The 23,982-nt window shown below is 41.2% G+C and overlaps 1 protein-coding gene across 2 annotated transcripts in view; it reads right to left on the bottom strand.

The window, feature by feature from the left end:
- Positions 1–23,982, bottom strand: part of hace1 (HECT domain and ankyrin repeat containing E3 ubiquitin protein ligase 1) — a 63,776-nt gene that overhangs the window by 29,512 nt on the left and 10,282 nt on the right. Inside the window, exons 4-12 of one of the 2 annotated variants that reach the window (XM_038274748.1) lie at positions 20,801–20,905; positions 18,040–18,115; positions 17,830–17,961; positions 14,047–14,129; positions 13,768–13,864; positions 13,596–13,697; positions 12,290–12,396; positions 9,932–10,082; positions 5,228–5,278 (exon numbers count right to left, since the gene is read on the bottom strand). In XM_038274748.1, coding sequence (XP_038130676.1) covers positions 5,228–5,278; positions 9,932–10,082; positions 12,290–12,396; positions 13,596–13,697; positions 13,768–13,864; positions 14,047–14,129; positions 17,830–17,961; positions 18,040–18,115; positions 20,801–20,905 — 904 coding nt within the window. The remainder of the gene's footprint in view (positions 1–5,227; positions 5,279–9,931; positions 10,083–12,289; positions 12,397–13,595; positions 13,698–13,767; positions 13,865–14,046; positions 14,130–17,829; positions 17,962–18,039; positions 18,116–20,800; positions 20,906–23,982) is intronic. The other variant, XM_038274749.1, reaches the window with a different exon arrangement.

Genomic DNA, 23,982 nt, shown 5'->3' on the forward strand with positions numbered 1-23,982 from the left:
TGTCCCTGTTATGTATTAGGACCTCCAGGAGAAAAAAAAAAACGACCAGACTCGATAGTGGTATCGATAAGCCCAAACGTTATTGATTTTCGGGTTTTGAAAAAAGTGGAACCGGGTCCTTGATAGAACCGGGTTTCGATCCCCATCCCTACCCTAGGATATCTAAGAATAATGCTGCGTTCACACCGGGGGCAGCTGGCGCGACAGAAGCAGCGAGTTTACATGCAAAGTCAATGGTTGACGCGCGTCAAGGCGCAGCAAAAGGTCCCGCGGCGCATTTTGAGCAGCAGGCGCAGCGCGTCTGAGCAGCTGAAGCAGCGCGTCGGGCGCATTTAAGCATCTGACGCAAACGCGTTGCTGCTCGAGATGGAAAAATTGAATTTTTGCTGCTCGACGCGCCGCGTCAACCAATCAGAGAAGCTGATCTGGGAGCTGGCAGGGAGAGAGACACAGCGCTGATGACACAGACCGCTCTGATTACTCCTCTTAAACAGTTTATTAATGCATAATTAACTTAAAATATATACATCTGCCGGCAGAATATGTTCGCTTTTATTATCCTGGTGCCTGCAGATCGGATTATTCAGATGAAAAACACCTACCAGCCGCCGCGGTAAACCGCGATGAGGCGACCCGCCAGAGGCTGCTGATGAATGGATTCCTTCTGTCGGCGCACCGCAGGTATGTGGGGGTCTGAGCGGCTCTGACAGAAATAATATTGGGAGGCAGGATTGTAATCTGGATGAACTGACTCCACTGATGAAGTTTTCAGGTGTATTTTCTCACTTAAAAACATATTAAAACTACTTTATTCCCACTGATCACAGCAAATATAGCTGCAAGGCAGAGAAAGGATAGTGAAGCTCCGCCCAACGCGCGTCAGAGCCACTTTTGGACCGCGCAGGCAGAGCAGCAAAGCTGCTTCAGCCGCGCGTCAGAACTAACTGGTACAAGCAGCAAAAATGAAGCAGCAGACGCCATTTTGCTGCTTTTGCAGCGTCCGGTGTGAACGTAGCATAAGAGCTAGAGCATATGCTAAGGTGCGCTATTGATACCTATTGCTATCTAATATGAGTGCAAAATAATTCATTATGTGATGATGATACTTATTAAAAATGCTATGATTTATGAAGCTGTCCCCTGTTAGGACAGTTCCTATCTTCAGATATACAGTTATCATCTTCATTCTGCATGTGGCAAAGAATTGGGAATGGAATGAGAGCGGTGTCCTTCAGCTAAGAACAAACTTTAATACAGTAGTAGCCATTTAAAACTTCCCCACTTTTCTTGATGGACCCTTGGCTGATCCCCTAAGATTCCTTTTCTAAACATCAATCTTTGCACTAAATTGTTCTGTCATGATTAGTGGACATTAAGATCTAAAGGGAAGCGTTGGATGGGATTTCGCTGGGAACTGCAGGGAAGTGGGCTGCCATTCGGCTGGCGTTTGACTGGGAACGGACATTCTGATTGGCTGCTACTGTATGATGTAATGATGTGATGATGTGGCAGACTGGTTGTATAAAATGCTTCTTTAACAGTGAATCGTGGCAGCTTCTCGAGATGTGAGCCCGGTTGGTAAGCAGCTGCCTTCTTTAACCCTAAGCAACTTCTCTGATCTGAGAAAAGATTATAATTTCTATCAAAATCTGTTGTCATGTCTCCTGGTTATTTAATATATTTCTATTATGACGTATTATTTAAATAGATTGTCCCCAGTGATCTCTTTTCAGGAAAAACAACCAGAGAGGAAACGTTTCAAGAGCTTCAGAGCTTTCCATTAACACCCTGAACCGAAGCAAAGAAAAGTTGGAAAAGTTAGTCACCCCATCATTCTCTGATTGGTAAAAAAGAAATTTTTTTACAGAAACTTAGTTCTTATATTCTGATTGAGTAACTAGAAAAGAAGAAAGGATAGTCTGGAACTGTGCAAAACTGACTCAGTTATTTTATGAAAGAATATAAACACTCTACTACTCCGTCTACTTGCTTTGTTATTCAAAAAATACACAAATATGAACAAATATAACAGCATATAAAATCTATAATCTTATGACAGTTACTGGCTTACACTGTGACCACAGTCAACTACAGTAACTGTACGGGTTTTCTAAAGTATCCGTGAGTATCGTGTTTGCTAAGTTAGGTTCACACAAGTCCAGTCCTGAAAAAAAGAAGATAGACGCCTCATCCTGATGAGCAGCAGCTCAAACTGGCCACAGCACAGCTCTGCAGGACCCAAGAGACGAAACATTCAGGGCCAGCCCTCACAAGATTCCAGGAAAGGTGTTAAACCCATGCGTTGGTGTTTTTACAGACATCTTTAACATTTTACTGGGACGTACAGCACTCAGTTGCTGGTAAAACCCATCTATAACACCCTGTCAGCTGTTCCCTTTGCTCTACAATTGCTTTGCAATCCACCTGAGGACATATAAAGTACACCTGGAATTAAATAACGATAAAGTAAAACAAATACATCTAAAACCAGGGGCCGGCTGGCCATAGAAAGATTTGCTGGGATATCCTGGATGGTGGCCATGTTGTTTTTATCCCCTAAACCTCAGCTGACTAGAACAGAATTGAGCTTCTAAAGGTTGCTTTACATTGGAGTAGCTCTACTAGCTTGACTCCGACATTATTTTTTGCAAGAAGTTTAGTTTCTCCGTTTGTGGATTCCAATTTCTTTTTTTCTGATGTTTTTTGCTTCTGGTGTTAAATGCTTTGGGACCGAAAATTCTCTTAAACTGATAGTTTTTTTCCTTTTCAGATACTTCGTAAGGCTGGTAATGCTCAGAAACGAGGTCGTCTGCGTGTGTTGCATTGAACTCAGATATGCCCCGCCCCCTTCGCAGACACTCTGGGCACCTCTCCAAAATTGTAGATGACCGCAGACAGAACGCCTCTGACTGGTCAAATCAACATCCGCTCTACATTATGTGTATTTCCTGTTTGCTACCTTAATGGCTTGTTTTGTTTACATGACCACCATTGTGGAAAATGACTCGTGAAGATGAACCAGCGAGAAGAGTGAGGTGCGTGAGAACGCCAGGACCCTTTTTCCACCTTGATCCCGGCTCTTTTTCTGTTATGCATCTGGTGTATTTACTGCTTCACTCTGTGCTACACTGCTAGCGCTCCAATAGTTTGTCAGCTGCTGCTACCGGAGAAAACAAAACTTTGGAATTGTTTTATGCAAATGTCAAGGAATTTTTGTAGTAAGATCTCTTCTTCAGATCAAAACACTGTTTTTCTCAGTTGAGACTTTAAACGGGACAACTTGCATTTAAAAAGAAGCGTAAGAAGAGGGTCACAGGAAGCTGTACAAGAAAGGACTTTGATGCAATTACTGAGTGTGTGACTGACTACATACTGTTGTAAAAACCTTCTGTTGTAGGTTGTTGACAACTGCTCTCAAAAACCTACAATGCAGCGGCCAATAATCACCTCAATGACTCCCATTATTAAGGGGTGGAGATGGTTTACCAGCTTTAATTTGCATGTTTTCTAAGCCTTTACAAGGCTTTTGTTGGGCTACTCTAAAAACGCCTGAAACGCTAATCCAGAGATTTTGAATTGAGAAAGCTTCCTGGATGGCCAGAGAAACATCTTCAAACTTTGAAAACAATATCCAGTTGTTTGTTTTTTAACTTTAAATTTTTAGAATGACTATGACCTGGACAATTGAGAATCTCCACCAGCAAGTCCAGCTCTGTTCTAGGAACTCCTCTAAAACCTCTGGGGACTATTTCCCAATGAACAGTTCTTCATAAAGTAACGAACATCATGGAAACGGTGAGAATCCTCTACAGGAGATTTTAAACAACAACAGAGTGTCTTCAGTCAGAGGCTTCCCCAGACCAGGAGCAAGACAGACCACTACATACGGTCCTTACAGCCTACAGCTATCAACACCTAACCTGACTCCGCCAGATGGATTTGCTCCACATTTTGGGAAGGGGCGAAAATACTGGTTAGCTGATCGGCCTATGTTGGTGATAGACGGGCCAAATAAACCAATCAGATCAACGAAGCATATGACGTACTAACAGAGCGACGAAGAGGAGCCAATTGATAGATCAAACTCTTGCCGAAACCAGTCGGGAGAAGAGCAAAAACATATTTTCCTCTGAGAAAAGCCTCCAGAGCAGTGTTTTGCTCTTCTTTCAGTGAAGAAATACTCTGTAATTCCGATAAAACTTGCTCGATAGCCACGCTAACGCTAGTTTCATCGGCTGAAGCCGCCATGTTCTTTAGACTGAACTGTCGCGCTTCTCGTTGCGTCACACCTCAACCCGCCTCAAAGCCAACGCTGATTGGACGTTCGTTTGGTGAACGGCTCCAAACTTTCTTTAACAGAGAGTCTCCAGACTGATCTGCGAGTGAAACCTTGACAACTCGCGAAATCAGGATGGTCTCACGAGGCTAATCAACACCTACCTTAGAAAAAACAAAAAAAACTAAGAGGTACTGCAGTATTTAATAAATCTTTGGGATTAATAAAGTATTTTTGAAATTAATTCAACTGAATTTAAGAGACTTGATCAATCTGATATTTTACACATTAAGAGGAGCTTTAAATGACTCCTCCAAATATGAAACATGAAAAATGGGAAATAAACAAATTTCTTTTAAATTGGCAACAATTCTTAAAGTTTATATCTTTTATAAACTGAAAGATGACAGTATAAAGAAAGTTGAGAAAAGATGCAGCCAGTATGCAAAAATAACCAAATTCCTTTTTTGGAGAAAGCAAAGGCCCGTGTAACGAGAGTCGGTCGGTAAGGGACCCCATCAGACCCACAGCAAGACGACGCAGGTCATAGGAGGAGCAATGAGGAAGAATAGGAGAAGGAAGAGAAGAGGAGGAGAAGGAGAAGAGAGGAGCAAGAACCACCAGCAAACAGTGCCTGGTAGGGATCCAGTGTGCTCGGCTGGCTTTGTCTTTACATAATACTAGATTACACCTCTTGAGGTGATAATGATTCATTTTATATCTGTCGTATTTTTCAGGATGTTTAAACGAATAACTAGAAAAAAATGTTTATAAAAAGTTTGTAAAGTATTAATTTAAAATGTGGGGTTCATTCATATCTGTTGTGTGATTAGATATAAGGCCTCTCCAACGTAAGCTACCAAGCTGAATTTTAAGCAGAGCCCACCCACCGCTGTCCTTCGTCTCTAAACAATCAATTTTATGTTGTGAGGAACAAAACTTTCCACATACCAAGTTTTCAGCCCACTGCAAGTTCTGCTCCAAGACCAACGGCTTGAAAACCTGAGGTGCAGAAATCTGGCTACATTAAATCAGGACTGGAAACATCACCATCTACTGCAGCTTACCCACACAGAAAAACAGGACTTTATCAGCTGGAACTTATGTACCTCAACTTCTTAACATTTCTTTTTTGGGTGGTTGTGTTTCATGTTTGAGGCTGCAGTGTTAATTTTTCCATCTTCTGGATGCATCGGGTGCTTTTCATTCTCACTCCAATTATCTGTTATTCCTGTGCAGCACTTTAATTAACCCATCAATTAATCATCATCTTCATTCCCAAAGGAGTCAATTGGCGTGCAGCACAGCTGATATACAGGTGCTGGTCATAAAATTAGAATATCATGAAAAAGTAGATTGATTTCAGTAATTCCATTTAAAAAGTGAAACTTGTATATTATATTCATACATTACATACAAACTCATATATTTCAGATGTTTATTTTGTTTAATTTTGATGATTACAAATGACAACAAATGAAAATCTCAAATTCATCATATCAGAAAATTAGAATATTGTGAAAAGGTTCAAAATTGATGGCCCCTGGTGCCACACTCTAATCAGCTATTTAACTCAAACCACCTGCAAAAGCCTTTAAATGGTCTTTCAGTCTAGTTCTATAGGCTACACAATCATGGGGAAGACTGCTGACTTGACAGTTGTCCAAAAGACGACCATCGACACCTTGCACAAGGAGGGCAAGACACAAAAGGTCATCGCTAAAGAGGCTGGCTGTTCACAGAGCTCAGTGTCCAAGCACATTAATAGAGAGGCGAAGGGAAGGAAAAGATGTGGTCGAAAAAAGTGTACAAGCAGGAGAGATAACCGCACCCTGGAGAGGATTGTGAAACAAAACCCCTTCAAAAATGTGGGGGAGATTCACAAAGAGTGGACTGCAGCTGGAGTGAGTGCTTCAAGAACCACCACACACAGACGTATGAAAGACATGGGTTTCTGCTGTCGCATTCCTTGTGTCAAGCCACTCTTGAACCACAGACAGCGTCAGAAGCGTCTAAAGAGAAACAGGACTGGACTGCTGGTGAGTGGACCAAAGTCATGTTCTCTGATGAAAGTAAATTTTGCATTTCCTTTGGAAATCAAGGTCCCAGAGTCTGGAGGAAAAGAAGAGAGGCACTTCATCCACGTTGCTTGAAGTCCAGTGTAAAGTTTCCACAGTCAGTGATGGTTTGGGGTGCCATGTCATCTGCTGGTGTTGGTCCATTGTGTTTTCTGAGGTCCAGGGTCAACGCAGCCACATACCAGGAAGTTTTAGAGCACTTCATGCTTCCTGCAGCTGACCAACTTTTTGGAGATGCAGATTTCATTTTCCAACAGGACTTGGCACCTGCACACAGTGCCAAAGCTACCAGTACCTGGTTGAAGGACCATGGTATCCCTGTTCTTAATTGGCCAGCAAACTCTCCTGACCTTAACCCCAAAGAAAATCTATGGGGTATTGTGAAGAAGAAGATGCAATACACCAGACCCAACAATTCAGAAGAGCTAAAAGCCACTATTAGAGCAACCTGGGCTATCATAACACCTGAGCAGTGCCACAGACTGATCGACTCCATGCCACGCCGCATTGCTGCAGTAATACAGGCCAAAGGAGGCCCAACTAAATACTGAGTGCTGTACATGCTCATACTTTTCATGTTCATACTTTTCAGTTGGCCAACATTTCTATAAATCCTTTGTTTTTATTGGTCTTCAGTAATATTCTAATTTTCTGATATGATGAATTTGAGATTTTCATTTGTTGTCATTTGTAATCATCAAAATTAAACAAAATAAACATCTGAAATATATGAGTTTGTATGTAATGTATGAATATAATATACAAGTTTCACTTTTTAAATGGAATTACTGAAATCAATCTACTTTTTCATGATATTCTAATTTTATGACCAGCACCTGTAAAACTCACTCAGGCAGACATAACGCCAAACCAAGATGGATGACCCATCTTTAAATTCGTTTTATTTCAAAAGATCATCAAGAGATTTTATAACTGTGGGTAAATGTGCAACACAAATATAGTAACTAAACTAAAGGCATTTGTTTCCATTTTAAAAGCTTTAGACAATCATTATGAATTAACCCCTTAAGCCCGGCGGGCCTGCTACCGGGCCCATTTTTAAAAATGGCCAAAACACAGTCACGTGGTGTTTCTTCCACACGGCTTTCAAATGGGGCTTTAAAATGTCTAAAATATGTTTAAAAATATTTTTAACAAATACTTGTTTTAAAGCTGTGTAAACAAATAAAATTAGATTTAAAATTCCACCTGAAATATGTGACTCTGCAGGAGTAATGCAACAACAGGTATTCATTTTTAGCCACACCCCCTAATGCGGGCTCATCATTGGAAACTAGAGGCTCAGGCCCCGTCCACACGAAGCCAAACCCTGGCCTAAACGCACAAATTTTTCACCAAACCAGCCTCTCATCCACACGAAGCCGGCGTTTCGGGGGTCTGTAAACAATCTTTTTTTTTATTAAGCCTTCAGAGTGGGAAGATTCTGAAACGCCGTTTTCGCGTTTCCATCTTTAAGCTCTAACCGCATTTTTTTTCTTACACGCATGCGTCATAGCGTCGCCTCTAAACACGCATGCGCGACACAGTATCACAACAACAATGGCGCCGTACTGTGTTGAATGGTTGCTGCTCATGCTACTCACCCTGCTGTCGGGCTTACAACAGAATCTTCTTCTTCTGGAATATCTCCAGGAAGAACAGAGCAATATCGACCACATAGTTCAGCACCTGAATTTGACTGAACCACCAAAATGGACCCGCAGGGCAACCATGTATAAATATTAGTGCGCATGCCCAACATTTCGCTGCCTGTTTTCGCCTATTTTTGCTTTGGCACTTTGGCACCACAGCGCCACTTACAGGCCTGGCATACATTTTGCAGCGTTTTCATGCATTCGTGTGGACGATCACATTTATTTTACGTCTCCGTCTTTACGACAAACGTTCTGGAAAATATTAGCGTTTCGTGTTCGTTTTGACTTCGTGTGGACGGCGCCTCAGACCTTTCCAAGGAGGGGTCAGAGGTCATTGTGCGACCATTTCTGGTGATGTAACCGGCATGCGTTACATAAGCTGCTCTGTTATTCTTATTTTCTATTCAGTTTGGTGATTTTATTGGTAAATTAAACGACAGCTAAATCTGAGGAGCAAAGGCTTTTCCTGATGCAGAAGGTCTCAAATAATGTAAATCAGCATATTTGTCTGACCAGATTTTCTTTTATAAGGGCAATTTTTGGCACTTTTGGCATTGTGCCAAAGTCCCATTTCCGCCTAGCACACTGCCCACTAAAATCTAAATAGTTTTTAAAAATGATGAAATTTGACACTGCTACTACTAGCTATAAAACTAAAAAAATGAAGTCTAAGGAGATTATCATCCAGAATTGTAGAACTTCTTTCTTTAATAGGGTAGTGCAGTGAAGCTTCTGACCCATTACTTTTATACTTAAAGTAGTATACTCCAACTTCTACAAGTGCTTTTAAACAGTCAGATTTCTACTTTTACTTAAATAATAAACTTTAAAACTTTTGACACCTCTGAAAATATTGGGATTTTAGTAGATAGCCACAAAAATCTGACAAAAAAAACTCTATGAAAGCAGTTCATTGTGAGTGGGAGTGATAAAGACATGCTATGTAATTCTTTCAGTTTGAAACTACATAAGCTATTTATATAATGATAGATCCAGGTTTGTTTTATTCAGGAAAAGCCAGTCTCTTAAAATCAAGTAATTTAGAAGAAGGCAGATGTGAGAAGACCCATTTCCAGTTCACTGCATCAGCCTGATGTTTTGCTTAAATAGTAAATGCTTCATACATACGTAGCATATTTTAAATATTTAGTTTTTATTTTTAATACAGCCTGGTGTTAATGTTGCAACTATTAGGATTACAATGATTGACTATGGAGAAAGATTATTGCTTCCTTAAACACTGGCAACCTTTAACCTCCAAAGAGACGTTTGGAGCCACTTTCAATGGAAAAGGAAGCTGTAAATTCTTTCTGACATGTAAAATAAAGACAACTGTGATATTAAAAGGTTTTTTTTTCCTTTATACTTCGTATAAATAGCTGCACTGTTTGACTTTTGAAAATGTGCCGGCAAAATGTCGTTTTGTCTAGCAGCGAGGATGAAGGAACAACATGGCATGCAGCGCCTTCCAGAGGCTCTTAAAAAAGAGGCAGGCAGGTACATAAGCTGTTAAAAAAAGCTGCTGCTGATCAGACTGCCTTGTAGAGTGACTCCTAAATATTTATTATTTCAATTGCTTTAGATTATCACAGCAGTTAGATTCTCAATAAATTATTGAGCTTATAATTATGGTTGTAGTATTGAACCCAGAGCACTTAATTTGAAAATCTCTTAAGCCGACCCACAGTCGAACTGCAGGGCCTCTTGAGTTTCAGCCCATATATTTTTTTTTTTTTTTGGGGTGGAGTGAAAGGCCCGTTCAAATAATCGGGCCTGTGGAGAGTCGGCTCTACAGTCTCAGCTGTGGCATATTTTGAATTTTGTCAACATGGAGCAAAGCTTTTAATGTGAAAGTTCATTCCTGTGATGTAATTTCTTCAACTAGATCATATATGATAAAGTATTCACTACTACTTACTAACCTTAAAGACTTGGCTGCGAGGGGTCTTGTTTCCATTGTAGCCCATATCATTCCCATTATTGGGTGAAGAAGGCCCAAGGCGGAATACATGGCAGAAAATACGAACAATCCTCAGAAGACTTTTCATCTGAGCTTCATAACTACTGGACAGGCTGACAGAGGGATGAAAACAACAAACGTGAAGTTAGTGAAACATTTAAAAGAATATACTTACAACATAGCTGGAAAGATCATTTTGACATATGAAGGATGGATTCAATGGAAACGAGGGGTTTGTTCTTTTTTTGTCACTTATACACTATATTGCCAAAAGTATTTGCTCACCCATCCAAATTATTGGAATCAGGTGTTCCAATCACTTCCATGGCCACAGGTGTATAAATTCAAGCACCTAGGCATGCAGACTGTTTTTACAAACATTTGTGAAAGAATGGGTCGCTCTCAGGAGCTCAGTGAATTCCAGCGTGGAACTGTGATAGGATGCCACCTGTGCAACAAATCCAGTCGTGAAATTTCCTCCCTCCTAAATATTCCACAGTCAACTGTCAGCTGTATTATAAGAAAATGGAAGTGTTTGGGAACGACAGCAACTCAGCCACGAAGTGGTAGGCCACGTAAACTGACGGAGCGGGGTCAGCGGATGCTGACGTGCATAGTGCGAAGAGGTCGCCAACTTTCTGCAGAGTCAATCACTACAGACCTCCAAACTTCATGTGGCCTTCAGATTAGCTCAAGAACAGTGCGCAGAGAGCTTCATGGAATGGGTTTCCATGGTCGAGCAGCTGCATCCAAGCCATACATCACCAAGTGCAATGCAAAGCGTCGGATGCGGTGGTGTAAAGCACGCCGCCACTGGACTCTAGAGCAGTGGAGACGCGTTCTCTGGAGTGACGAATCGCGCTTCTCCATCTGGCAATCTGATGGACGGGTCTGGGTTTGGCGGTTGCCAGGAGAACGGTACTTGTCTGACTGCATTGTGCCAAGTGTAAAGTTTGGTGGAGGGGGGATTATGGTGTGGGGTTGTTTTTCAGGAGCTGGGCTTGGCCCCTTAGTTCCAGTGAAAGGAACTCTGAATGCTTCAGCATACCAAGACATTTTGGACAATTCCATGCTCCCAACTTTGTGGGAACAGTTTGGAGCTGGCCCCTTCCTCTTCCAACATGACTGTGCACCAGTGCACAAAGCAAGGTCCATAAAGACATGGATGACAGAGTCTGGTGTGGATGAACTTGACTGGCCTGCACAGAGTCCTGACCTCAACCCGATAGAACACCTTTGGGATGAATTAGAGCGGAGACTGAGAGCCAGGCCTTCTCGTCCAACATCAGTGTGCGACCTCACAAATGCGCTTCTGGAAGAATGGTCAAAAATTCCCATAAACACGCTCCTAAACCTTGTGGACAGCCTTCCCAGAAGAGTTGAAGCTGTTCTAGCTGCAAAGGGTGGACCGACGTCATATTGAACCCTATGGATTAGGAACGGGATGTCACTTAAGCTCATATGTGAGTCAAAGCAGGTGAGCAAATACTTTTGGCAATATAGTGTATTTTATGAGTCTTTTCAAGCATATACATGACATGGAATATAGAACAGAATAAGAAAAAAGAAAATACATTTTTTATTCTTTTGTCCCTTAGTGCTTCCTGTAGTCTTAGTCTATATGTTAACCTTTCCATTACAGGTATGCCTCCTATTGTTATCCATTGATCCTTCGTTGGCACCTCGATCTTCATCCATTTCCTCGTGATACACTTTTGAACTACTTTATCAAAGATTCATTATTTTATAAATTGTGCCGTCAGTGAGGTTACACAAATATAGCAGTTCAGGTTTAAATGGTACTTTTGCACTAAATCTTGATATTCAATAAGAGCTTATGAACATATTCCAGTATTGTACAAGTTTAGAACATTTCCAGAATATATGTTCTTTATTCTTTCCAACATGGTTGTTGCGACTTTAAACTGCTTGTTTTTGATATATTGTTTGATAGAAACTGATAAAGTTTTTCCATGAAAACTCCCTCCATGTATGTTTGTAGTAGCATGGTGATACTTACACATATTTAACTAGTCACTGTATATATATATATATATATATATATATATATATATATATATATATATATATATATATATATATATATATATATATATATATATATATATATATATAAAAGCATCAGTTGCCTCTTTAGTTCATGTTCTTTTCTCGCGGCCTGCAGATTTAGGTGAAGGGTCATGTGTTGGTAGATGGGATTTGGGCAAACATAACTTTTCACAGATATTAGTAAAACAATGTAGAATTTTCCTTGCAGTTCACAATCGTGCAACACTTTGTGTTTAACATGTAACTTTACCTGAGAAGCTTATGTCCATTGGTGGTGGCCACCTCTGCTAGACCAGTCAGAACCCTCTGGTAGTGACTGTCACTCTGCTGGGAGACGTGCTCCAGTACCTGCCTGAGCTGCATAAACAACAAAGACATTATTATTACTTTATGCTTTAGAGACATGCTCTCTAAAAACCAACTCATTTCAGTAATACCGTATTTTCGCGACTGTAAGGCGCATATAAATGTCTTTTTCTGACGCGCAGCTGCAAAAGTGTGTCTGACGCGCGTTGGGTGGAGCTACTCTATCCTTTCTCTGCCTTGCAGCTATATTTGCTGTGATCAGTGGGAATAAAGTAGTTTTAATATGTTTTTAAGTGTGAAAATCCACCCGAAAACTTAATCAGTGCAGTCAGTTCATCCAGATTACCATCCTGCCTTCTAATACTAGTTCTGTCGGAGCCGCTCAGACCCCCACATACCAGCGGCGCGCTGTCAGTAGGAATCCCTTCATCAGCAGCCTCTGGCCGGGTCGCCTCCTCGCGGTTCACCGCGGCGGCTGGTAGGTGTTTTTCATCTGAATAATCCAAACTGCAGGCAGCAGGATAATAAAAGCGAACATATTCTGCCTGCAGATTTCTGCATTTTAAGTTAATTTATGCGTCAATAAACTGTTTCAGAGGAGTGATCATAGCGCTCTGCATCAGCAGCGATGTGTCTCTCTCTGCCAGCTCCCAGGTTTGATTAATACTTTGTAATAAATACATGAATAAAGCACAATCATACTCAGTTTTGCTCCCGCTCTATTTTTAAATGCGCAGTAGAGGTATTTAAACGTAGTAGAGGACATGTACCTGTATATAAAACCTGCGCCCTATAATCCGGTGCGCCTTATGTGTGTGTTAAATACAGTAATGGCACACATAACTGAGACTGCGCCTTTTAGTACGGTGCGCCTTATGGTCCTGAAAATATGGTAGTTTTCTTTTACAGTCTTTATCAAACCTCGCCTGCCTTTACTACTCAACATTTTCCCATCTTTCAATGATACCACAGTGTGTGTTACTGTTTTTAAAACATTTTGGGCCCATTTTCTGGAAAAAAAACAGCAGATTGTGTGGATCCACTGCTCCTTTTGGGGCCCGATGTCTGGACCAGTTATGGTTAAGTTTAAGGAAAGGGTCAGAGATCAGAGACAAGCTGGAAAAATCTACTATTTGTAATAAATCTAAGGATACATTTTAAAAGATCATTAATATATAATACATACACTCAGTGTGTGTGTATGCAAAGCAATAAACTGCTGCACTTTGAGTCAAGATAAAAATAATTACCATATTCTCTTTAACGTCCTCATTCTGTGTCATCTGGATTAGCATCAGGAACAGTCTAGCATGGTGCTGGATGAGAATCTCACACGTCTCCCCATATCCCCCCTAAGCAGCAAAAAATGAGTTAACAAAAGGAAACATGCTCTATTACAGTGAATGGACCTGAATCAGCCACCTGCACACAAAGATCCAAAGGCGTGATTCCATTTTTGTCAGCAAGGTATTTGGCCCCGCGGGAGAGCAGGATCTGTGCGGTGTCTCTCTGGCCATGGCTGAGGAGCAACACAAGATTTGCTTATGGTCCAACAAGAACAGCCAGAACAATCTGAAAATGGCTGAGATCCATGTTTTAGTTTGAGTAATATTGAGAATAGAAGCAGGACAGCGAGGAGAGAATCCTGATACTCCTGCTGAATAGGCTTAGATTTTACTTTGCAACATGTTTTCCTTTTACCTGCAAGCGAAGTAAAGGGGTGTTGCTCCAGAGACATTTGGCCGGTTGATGTCCGCTCCACTGTCCAGTAGACACAACACCGTCTGTGTGAAAAAGTTCACTTTAACATCACATCCTGAGAAGCATTTCTCCTAAACACCAGGGCCCCTTTTCTCAAGGAGTCCTCAGAAAAAAAAGTGGCTCCTGGTCAAATCATTTCAGGACGATTCAGAGAATTTTTCCGATCCTCATATTGTATTTTCTCCAATTTTCCCTGTAAGATAAAAGCTATTCACAAAGAGTTTTAAGCCTTCATAGAGCATCTAAAGTATACAGATGTTAAAGGCAGGAGGAGGATTTTAAGTGAGCAAAAAGTTTCTAAAACAGAGGAGACGGGAAACAGAAGGATTGCTGGATCCACATCCTAAAAAGTGAAATATGTGAGCACATTAAACTCTAGAACAATCATCTTGCCCTAAAGCCGGGCATACACTGCAATTTTTTTCCATCGTTGCACGCAGCTACAGCTCACACTGTACAACAAAACCACAGGGTTTAAAAGTTCACAGCTCACGATGTTTGTTCTCTCACTGTGCGACCAGACGCTCTGATGCAATCTACCTGCTCACACTTAACGTCTAAAAACCAGGTGGGACTCAGCGCCACAGTGAGACTACTTGGACTCGTCTATCCGGAAGCCAAACGAGTAGAAGAGGAACATGAAGCTCACTAGAGTGAAACGCGCTGCCTTGGAAATTTTGTGCCCTAACAAGAGAAGGTGACGACGTATTTGGACAAAGACATGGCTGAGCAAACGTGCCTACAATGGTCTGTCAGTTTTACAGAAAGAAATCCATGTCACTCGCATCCCGCCATGCTTCTGTGTTTTCCTCTGAGTGGAGGAAGAAGAAGAAGAATCCTTGTTTGCGCAATGAGAGATTTGCCCACAACCACGTTATGACGGCTGACTGAATTTCAACATGTTTGATTTTCTCCTGACCTCAGGATTCCTGGTCGTGAGAGGCTGATTGCCCCTCGTTACCCACTGTACACTACATGACACAAGACGCACAATCAGGCTGAAAGTCGCCCCGATTGAAAAATTCTCGCCCGGCTGGATAATCAACCTGAAAACGGGCAAAAAATCATAAAGTGTAAGCCGGGGTTAGGTGGACACTGCATCGGTCTGATGGGGTTAAAAAAGGAGCCTAGCCAGTTTACCAGCGAGCCAACGTCCCTCTCCTCCCGCAGGGCCGTCAACTCTAGATCATGACAAAAAGTTGAGACTGTGGAGACAAATGGCGGAAACAAGCTTCTTCCTCATGGAGGCTGACACTCCCTAGGGCGAGGTCATTAGGGAGGGGCTTGAATTAGAGCCACCTGTCCTCCACAACCAATGGAATCAGCTGAGGTGAATCCAACCAGGAGGAAGCCCAGATCGACCTGGAGGGACCATGGCTGCAGCTCTGGATGCTCAGTTCAATTTCTTTTTGAGAAGAAGAAGAAGAAGAAATGTGATTTTTTTTTCTGCATGGTCCTTCAGATTACTGCTCTAATGTGGCTACCATCAGACTCCCCGTTTCACAGCCCAATGTGACCTGCATGCACCGAGGGACAGCGTGGACACCCAGCAGTGTAAAGTTTAACCCCTTGATATGTATTTATTCTTCCTATGCAGAATATCTGCAGAAGCGATGACAGCTTGCAGGTAGAGTCCATCTCCCCAAAGTACTCCTGGATCAGCTTTTCTGATTGGTTGACGCTCTGGGGTCCAGAGGAAAAAACTTAATTTACTGAAACGCTCGGATGCTTGGACACCAGAACACTCGTATGCGTCGCTCCCGATGCTCAAACGCGTCGCTGAACCCCTGGATGCCACCCCCCATAGACTTTGCATGTAAACCAGACTTTTTGAAGCACAGGACGTGCCCGTTAGCCTGGTGAGACCATCCTGATCTCGCGAGCTTTCAAGGTTTCACTCGCAGATCAGCCTGGAGACTCTCCGTTGAAGAAAATTTGGAGCCGTTCACCAAACGAACGTCCAATCAGCGTTGGCTTTGAGGCAGGTTGAGGTGTGACGCAACGAGAAGCGCAACAGTTCAGGCTAAAGAACATGGCGGCTTCAGCCGATGAAACTAGCGTTAGCGTGGCTATCGAGCAAGTTTTATGGGAATTACAGAGTATTTCTTCAATGAAAGAAGAGCAAAACACTGCTCTGGAGGCTTTTCTCAGAGGAAAAGATGTTTTTGCTCTTCTCCCGACTGGTTTCGGCAAGAGTAGCGTGGCTTGTGGTTGTGTTTTCGTCGTCAGTCTGTTAGTACGCCATATGCTTGGTTGATCTGATTGGTTTATTTGGCCCGTCTATCACCAACGTAGGCCAATCAGCTAACCAGTATTTTTGCCCCTTCCCAAAATTACTTCTACGGAAGGTTTCCAGATGGACATGCGGAGCAAATCCATCTGGCGGAGTCAGGTTACGTGCCCGTTAAGTGAAGTTGGGCCAGCTAAAAGAGCGAGGTGTGCGAAAACGCTGGGACCTTTTTCCACCTGGATCCCCTCTTTTTTGGCCCTCATGTCCCTCTATTGTCGCTTGCCCCCTTGTCCTCACCGCCTCTGCCGTATCTAGACCCACAGCTAGTTCCTGATTGTCCCTCTGGCGTTGTGGCGTGGAATAACATAGCGCAGACCACGCTTTAATATTGGGCAACAATATCTGCTACAGGAGGATAACCTGCCCTTAAGTGTTGTTAGTGTGACCAGATAATCCAAACTTTACATCAAACTTTTATGGCTATCTACATTTAAATTAGTTAATTTACCAATATTTGAGCCATATTTTGGAGTTTTTGTATTTATTTTCCTATTTGCTGTAATACAGAAAAGTGGGTGGATTTATCGGTTTTAAATGGAGTCACAGGTAGTCCCAGGCAGGTGTGCTGATTGCAGCGAAAACAAACAGTTTTTTGACCGTTGTCATCTTTGCCGGTTGTTTGTAGGTTTAGTTTTTCTGTTACTTATTACTGTGTTGCGGCAAATGTAAGATCCTTTGGTTGTAAGCCAGTGGGAAAAAGTTAAAGTTTGCTTTTTGTGAGGTCGTCGGATCAATTAATGTAACCTGACAACAGCCAGATGCATGTCTCGCTCCGCCAAGCTCCACTCACATACATCTGGGAACCCGCTCATTGAAAGTGATTTCCCCAAACAAATTTATGGTCTGGCCAATCAGGACGCAGGGTGGGTGTGTCCTGGAGTGGAGAAGCGACCGTGAGATTCCAACAACAATGGCGGCTCGCATTGAGGAAGCAAGCGTTAGCATTGATGCTGCCATTTCTTCTGTGTTGTCCAATCTATCTGATATTGTTTCATTAAAAGAACATCAGAGAACGGCTTTGAAGGCTTTTGTTGGTGGAAACGCTCTCACAGCGTCACGGGTTAGCTTCGGTGTGAGTGGTTGAAATAGCACGTCAATAAAGATGACAGACAAGTGGCTTATCCAATCATATGCAAGGAGTTTTGATAAGGCCCAGCCTTCAGTAAAGGCAATTCCTATGGCGGGTTCCCAGATGTATGTGAGTGGAGCTAGGCGGAGCGAGACATGCATCTGGCTGTTGTCAGGTTACAATAAATGCTCTGCAAGCCAAGAACCTGAAGGTTTACTCATTTAATATAAGAGTGCCGGTCAGCAGCCTGATCGTGGCTTAGGTTCTTTTTTTTTTTTTTTTTTTGTTGAGAACAAGTCACTACAACCAAAAACCCAAGAACCCTCTTTTAACAGTTCAGAAAGATCTTCTTTAATCGGCTCACTGTTTTGTGTCCATTCTGACATGCTACGTGTAGCGCGGTTTGCCCCATAGCGTCCTCCACGTCCACATTAGACACGTGCTGGACCAGATCGTGCAGAAGCTCCGTCCGCCCATTAACAGCCAGCCAGTGGATCTGCAGTAGAGGATGACAGTCTGATTCAGAGAGGGAGAGGTGGAAAGCATGAAACATTATCAACCAACAACAACTCACAGCAGTCAGGCCTTCATTGTTGCAGATGTTGACATCAGCGTTATATTCCATTAGTTTGCCCATGCACTTCTTCTGCCTGAGGAAACAGTGGAGGACAAAGTTTGGTTAAAATTCTGCGATATGAATATAATTAATCAGGGCTGAGGGTTTAATCACAATCATTTAAAAAAAATAAGATTTCCTTAAACCAGAGCTGCCAAAATCAGACAGAATATTGTTTGCTTCTCCTCTAAATACGCTTTTTTTATTTTTTTATTGTCATTCCACTGTCACAAGTACAGAGCAATGAAATTAACTCTCTGCTTTCAACCCATCCCCTCGGGGAGCAGTGTGGGGTTAGAGGTCTTTGCTCAGGGAGCCAGCGTACAGGCTGTGGAAGTGGGGCTCGAACTCAGAACCTCAGGATTCCAAGCTCTATGCCCTAACCGCTGGGCCGACACTCCCATGCTAGGTTAGCGTGAATGATGTCACCAGTGCGACAGGAATCAGGATAATTGAACTTTATTGATCTCACAGGAGAAATGCGTTTAACCCCTCCCCTCGAGGAGCAGTGGGCTGCCATCATGGGGCTACTGGGGAGCAATCGGGGGTTAAGATTGGCCTTAAAGCTGCAGTGTGTCATTTATTTCCAGATATCTGATGATTGGATAAAAAAAGCCTTCTGCAACGTCCGCATCTTCTATTTCGTCGTGACAAGGTTTGATTACGTAGATAATTTTTTAAATGGTATTTTATTAGTCTGTGTAGGATATAGATTTTATCTATGCATAATACAGCAAATATACACATTACTTGTTCCACATCGTTGTCATGTTTTAATGAGCTGCTTAGCATAGTTATATAACCAGACTGATTTTAGATGTTTAGTGTTAGGTTAAGTGATAAAAATAATCCTAAACCAAAAGGTCTTCTGTTGGTTTAGGATTATTTTATCAGGTAGGATCCGTCTTACTGTTGTTGTTACTCTATACTTGCCCCAGTCACATTAGAGCGTAATGGTGATCCCTATAGTGACTAGCTTAGCTCTATGCTGCCATAGTGCAAAAGTGTCTGCCTCTGTAAATGCTAGACCTGCTCCTATGGAATTGTAAATAGCATTTTCTTTTCACCTGTATTTTATTATTTCTAAAAGTTACAAATAATATCAAGCAGAACAATTTAGAAAGAACAGGTGGCCAGTAATCATTAATATACATCGTCCATTTTTTCCAAAGATCTTCATATTTTGCCTATTGTCTAAACCTTATTATAGAAGTGAGTCTTTCCATGGTGTGACTTTCTTCTACAACGTCTTTTATGAAACCGTCCGAACCGTTCGGTTCGACTGTCTCGGTTCTGTGTTGCGTCCGGTTCATGCGCTGCTCCTTTTTCTCATAGGCGAAGCGTTTACACTCCAGAGCAGAAGGTGGCGGTACTGCGACCAAAGCCAACCACCAGTAGTAAACAAGAAGAAGAAGAAGCGAAGCAGCGTAGCCGGGTGTAGCAGGGAAAAAAATCAGTTGTTGTGGAGAATTGTGTGAGTATGGCGAGTGGGAAAGAACAGGAGCTGGAAGACGCGCCAGCAGCACTTTATAGGTCTGCTGTATGGGACCACTTTGCATTTAGAGTGACCTACGATGACGGCGGAAAGAAAGCTGTGGATAAAAGTGCAACAGTGTGCAAGCATTGTGCAACACGTGTTATACTATACAAGACACAATAGATTTTCCTAACAATCAAAATATACCGAACCAAACCGAAAACCGTGAACCGAACCGTGGATTTTGTGAACCTTTCCACCCCTAGTCCATCCAGTCTTTATCTGTAGGGGTTCTTGTTGGTAGGGTTTTTATCAGTAAAGGTCCTTCTTCTGAATCTAAGCTCTCTTTACATAACTGAAATATAATGTCAGTATCGTTCTTGGGGTGCTGTACACAGTGGTGAAAGTAAGCCGGTGTTCTGTCAGGTGAGCATACCTTGTCATAGCAGCATACCCATAGTCTATACCCATCAGATTTGCATTTATCCTTTAAGTTTTGTATGAAAAATAGACTTTAAACTACCTCGACAGCCATGGATCGCTGTAGTCATGTACAAAAAAACAAACATTTTAAGGTCAGGTCGCCATACGCTTACAAAAAACACCAAAAAATAAGTAATCAAATAGTTTTTTTGTACATCACTAACAGGATACACGTCCGTTGAGGTAGTTTAAAGTGTATCTTTTGTACAAAACTAAAGGGATAAACCAAAGCGATAAACAGGGATAAACTAAAGGGATAGGTGTTGATAGGTTCCTGTAAAGAGAAAGGCATCTATGGAGATGCTTTTAGTCGCCTCAATCCGAAGGTTTCTGGGGCTGCATCCCATTGGGTGGAGCTCCCAGACTCTCCACAGCGGCTAAGTATTTGTTATGATTTATTTATAAAGGGAAGATATAATAAATAAATATGAAAGCATGGTAAACATGTAACATGATAGCGTAAAAAATTAAATCCTTTCCCTCAGGAGTAAAAACCAAGCAAAAAACAAAAATACATTACCATTAAAAAATTCAAATATAACCACATAATAAAAGCTAAAAATAATTAAGACACCATTTCTTCAAACTACTTTTTTTTTTTAAACAGTTAATTATTTTAATGACGATCTAATGAATTCAGATTCAAAGGAGAATAAAATCAATCTGGTAGATTTTTACCAATTAACAAGTTCAAAACTGTAAAAGCAATTAGAGATAAAGCCAGAGTGGGCGGATGGATCAGGAACCAATCATTCCTACCCATTCCGAGCAGCGAGGTGCAGAGGGGTACATCCAGAGATGTCTTGATAGTTTGGATTGGCTCCTCTCTTCAGCAGCAGAACCAAACACTCCAATGACCCACAGCTGCACAAAACAAGAAAACAGAGTTTTTTTTTTTTTTTAAGCTAAAACCATAAAAGGAGGCAAAATTCTTGGCAAGGTAAGGAAAATAACTGAGTTAGAAACATCAAATACATCAGAGTGCAGCTGTTCACAAACTCCAGTGACAATTATGTTCAACCTCAGACTGCATCACTCTTTACTCCATCCAGACAGCGTCTTACCCACAACCAAAATCTAAACAAATTAGCAAAGAACGTTCTGCTCTCTCTGCTTTTTCTCATAGTAGCTTCATCTGGTCTGTTCCTGTTTGGCTGTGACTCCATCCTGGAGAGAAATATCAGCTGTGCTGCTGCCATCAACACCTTTGTTTCTAGATGTTGGAGCTTGGCCTGTTTTCCAGTGTAGTCCTGTTTCTCTGACTGTGGATGGGGTCGCCTTTTACAGTTGCCTTTTGTATCTATGCCTCTTTTTCTATGTCTGCTTCTGTCTCCTTGAACCCCAGTGGGCCTCAGCAGATGGCCGCTCACACTGAGCCTGGTTCTGCTGGAGGTTTCTTCCTGTTCAAAGGGAGTTTTTCCTCTCCGCTGTCGCTACAAGCATGCTTAGTGTGAGGGATTGCTGAAGAGTCAATGAGTCGATGCAATCAGCTGGTTTTCCTTAGATAGAAAACTTTGAATCATCTGACTGGATGACCTGATGAACTATAAAATGACCTGAGATGACATGTTGTGAGCTGGCGCTATAGAAATAAACTGAATTGAATTGAATCAAAGAAACTCACTGAAGAACTGAGATCCTGGGAAACAATTTAAGAGCTTAAATTACAGATCCTGCAGTTTTGAACATTTGTATTTCTTTTTCATCTTTATATGCGGTTTTTCAATACAAGCAGGACATTGAACTGGCACCCACTCACAGACCAAATGCTCAGGAAGTTCTGTGATTGGTGGGTTAAACTATCAATCTACTTGCCACATTGGTAGGCTGCCAAAAAAACCAAGACAGCACTGAGCAAGTGTTGTTGACCAATGGCGTAGCATATTATTTTTTTAAAGAAAGCCCCAGGCTTGCAACAGACTCATTTTAATTCATGAGATGAAATTAATGAAACAGGAAATATATCCCACAGGGTTAAGGGTCGGTCAGGCATTAAAAGCTTCAAACATCTTTTTGATAAAACACTGACAGACGCATCATTTAGAAACAACCAGAAACACGATACAGACGGTTCAAAAGGATTCAAAGTATTTTCCTTCAGGTTTCAACATCCTTCCTTTGAAATAATCAACACCTTTGTTTAATGATGCTGGAGATGGACCTGTTTTTCAGTGTAGTCCTGTTTCTCTGACTGTGACAGACGGTGCAGAAGTATTCACACCCTTGAAAGCCATCAGTTATTTATCATGCACAAACGTAGATGTTCAAGGAAGTTCTTAGAGGACAGAACAACACAAAGTGGTTCCTTTTTGCAAACAAAAAGAGTCAGAAAATTTTATTATTTTCTTTAGGAATAAAAATGTGTAGAGCCACCTTTAGCTGCATCTACAGCTACAGGAAGTGATGAGTCCGATGAGTCAGCGGACTACAAGCGTGTGTCTGGCATTGCAGGCAGATGTCTTGCAAAGTACAAAACATTGCAAAGTCATTTGTACTAAGAATTACATTAAAGATATCTGAAATGTTCATTTTAGATAGGAAGAATGTTAATTTATATATTCATTATGATGAGTAAGAAATGCATTTGAGACATCTGAAATATCTATTCAGTCAACCTAATACATGTCAAATCAGCCACTTAAAATCTGTAGAGATATGTAGGTATTTAAATGTTTATTCCTTACTAGTACAATTATATTTTTGGCATTCTGAAATCGCATTTGTGCTGTAATTTAGGATATCTATATGAACATTTCTGGCTAGAAGAAATTTATTTTTGACCAGGAAGAGATCAAGAAATGGAACAAGAGAGAGGAAAGCGCTTCTAATAAATGCCAAAACCGTCTGCCATAGTCACCAGTTTGCCACCGGTTTGCAGGTGAACTGATGAACTGGTGAACAAGCGGCAGCAAAAAAACTGCCAGTTCCCTAATCACATGTATTTGTGTCGGGATTGCAAGGCTCAAAAATAAATGTTAATAAAAACAAATCAATGACCATCTGTTCCTGCAGACATAGCAGTTTCAAAGTACACAGTAAATTCCAAAGTGTTAAATATTACTCCTTATTTAGAGTTATTTAAACATTAAAACTTGAGTAAAAAATACACTACGTAGAGTTCTAATTTGACACTATTTCCAAGTGGGACCAAATGCACTCTAGAGTGTTAGAGTGAAAAAAACACGTTCAAATCATCCCTTCGTTTGTTTCTTGGATTCAGACTCTGCATCATAAAGATAAATCATGATCTTTCTGAAACCATATTCTGAATGTTACACAAATAACTATTAATGATTCCTTTTTATACTACAGACTAAAACAAAACAAAAAATCCTAATCACAAAGCTTGTTTGACATTTATTGTCCACTTGATGGCGCCATAATCCAATGAAGCATCACTGGCTGCATGTCCCACTGCACTGATTTCACTAGAGGTACAAACAGGGTGAAATATTTTAGCTTTCATTTCTTTTATTCTTAAAAAAAAAGCTAATGATTGTTTTGCAACTATTAATCTGTTGTTTTTTTTTAGATTAATCGGTTGTTAATCAGATAGAAAAAGGTTCCTTAAAGAAGACTTTTTGCTAAATTAAACCAGGTGAAATAAAATTTTAAAATTTTATTTGAGGAGTTCTGGATAAAGCAGGTTGATAGACAAAAACGATTTTTATCTTAAATGTAAAATGTTTGTATATTTTGCATTTATCTTGGTATAATTGCACTCTGTCAGCTAAAGGCATGCTTTAGCGTCTCTATACTCCAGTTAATGTTTAATCAATTATTTAATTTGTTGATTTTTTTAATAATGAACTAATCACAATTAATCTCATTGTTTCAGCCCCACTGGAGAAATCAGGGGAAGCAGTAAAAGCAGAGAACAGCAGAGACATTGCAGCAAGAAGAGATGGAAAATAAGGAAAAAATCTTCATCACTGTAAATT

This window comes from Cyprinodon tularosa, unplaced genomic scaffold (genome assembly GCF_016077235.1).
Source record: "Cyprinodon tularosa strain WSP-4 unplaced genomic scaffold, ASM1607723v1 ctg929, whole genome shotgun sequence".
Classification (NCBI taxonomy): Eukaryota; Metazoa; Chordata; class Actinopteri; order Cyprinodontiformes; family Cyprinodontidae; genus Cyprinodon; species Cyprinodon tularosa.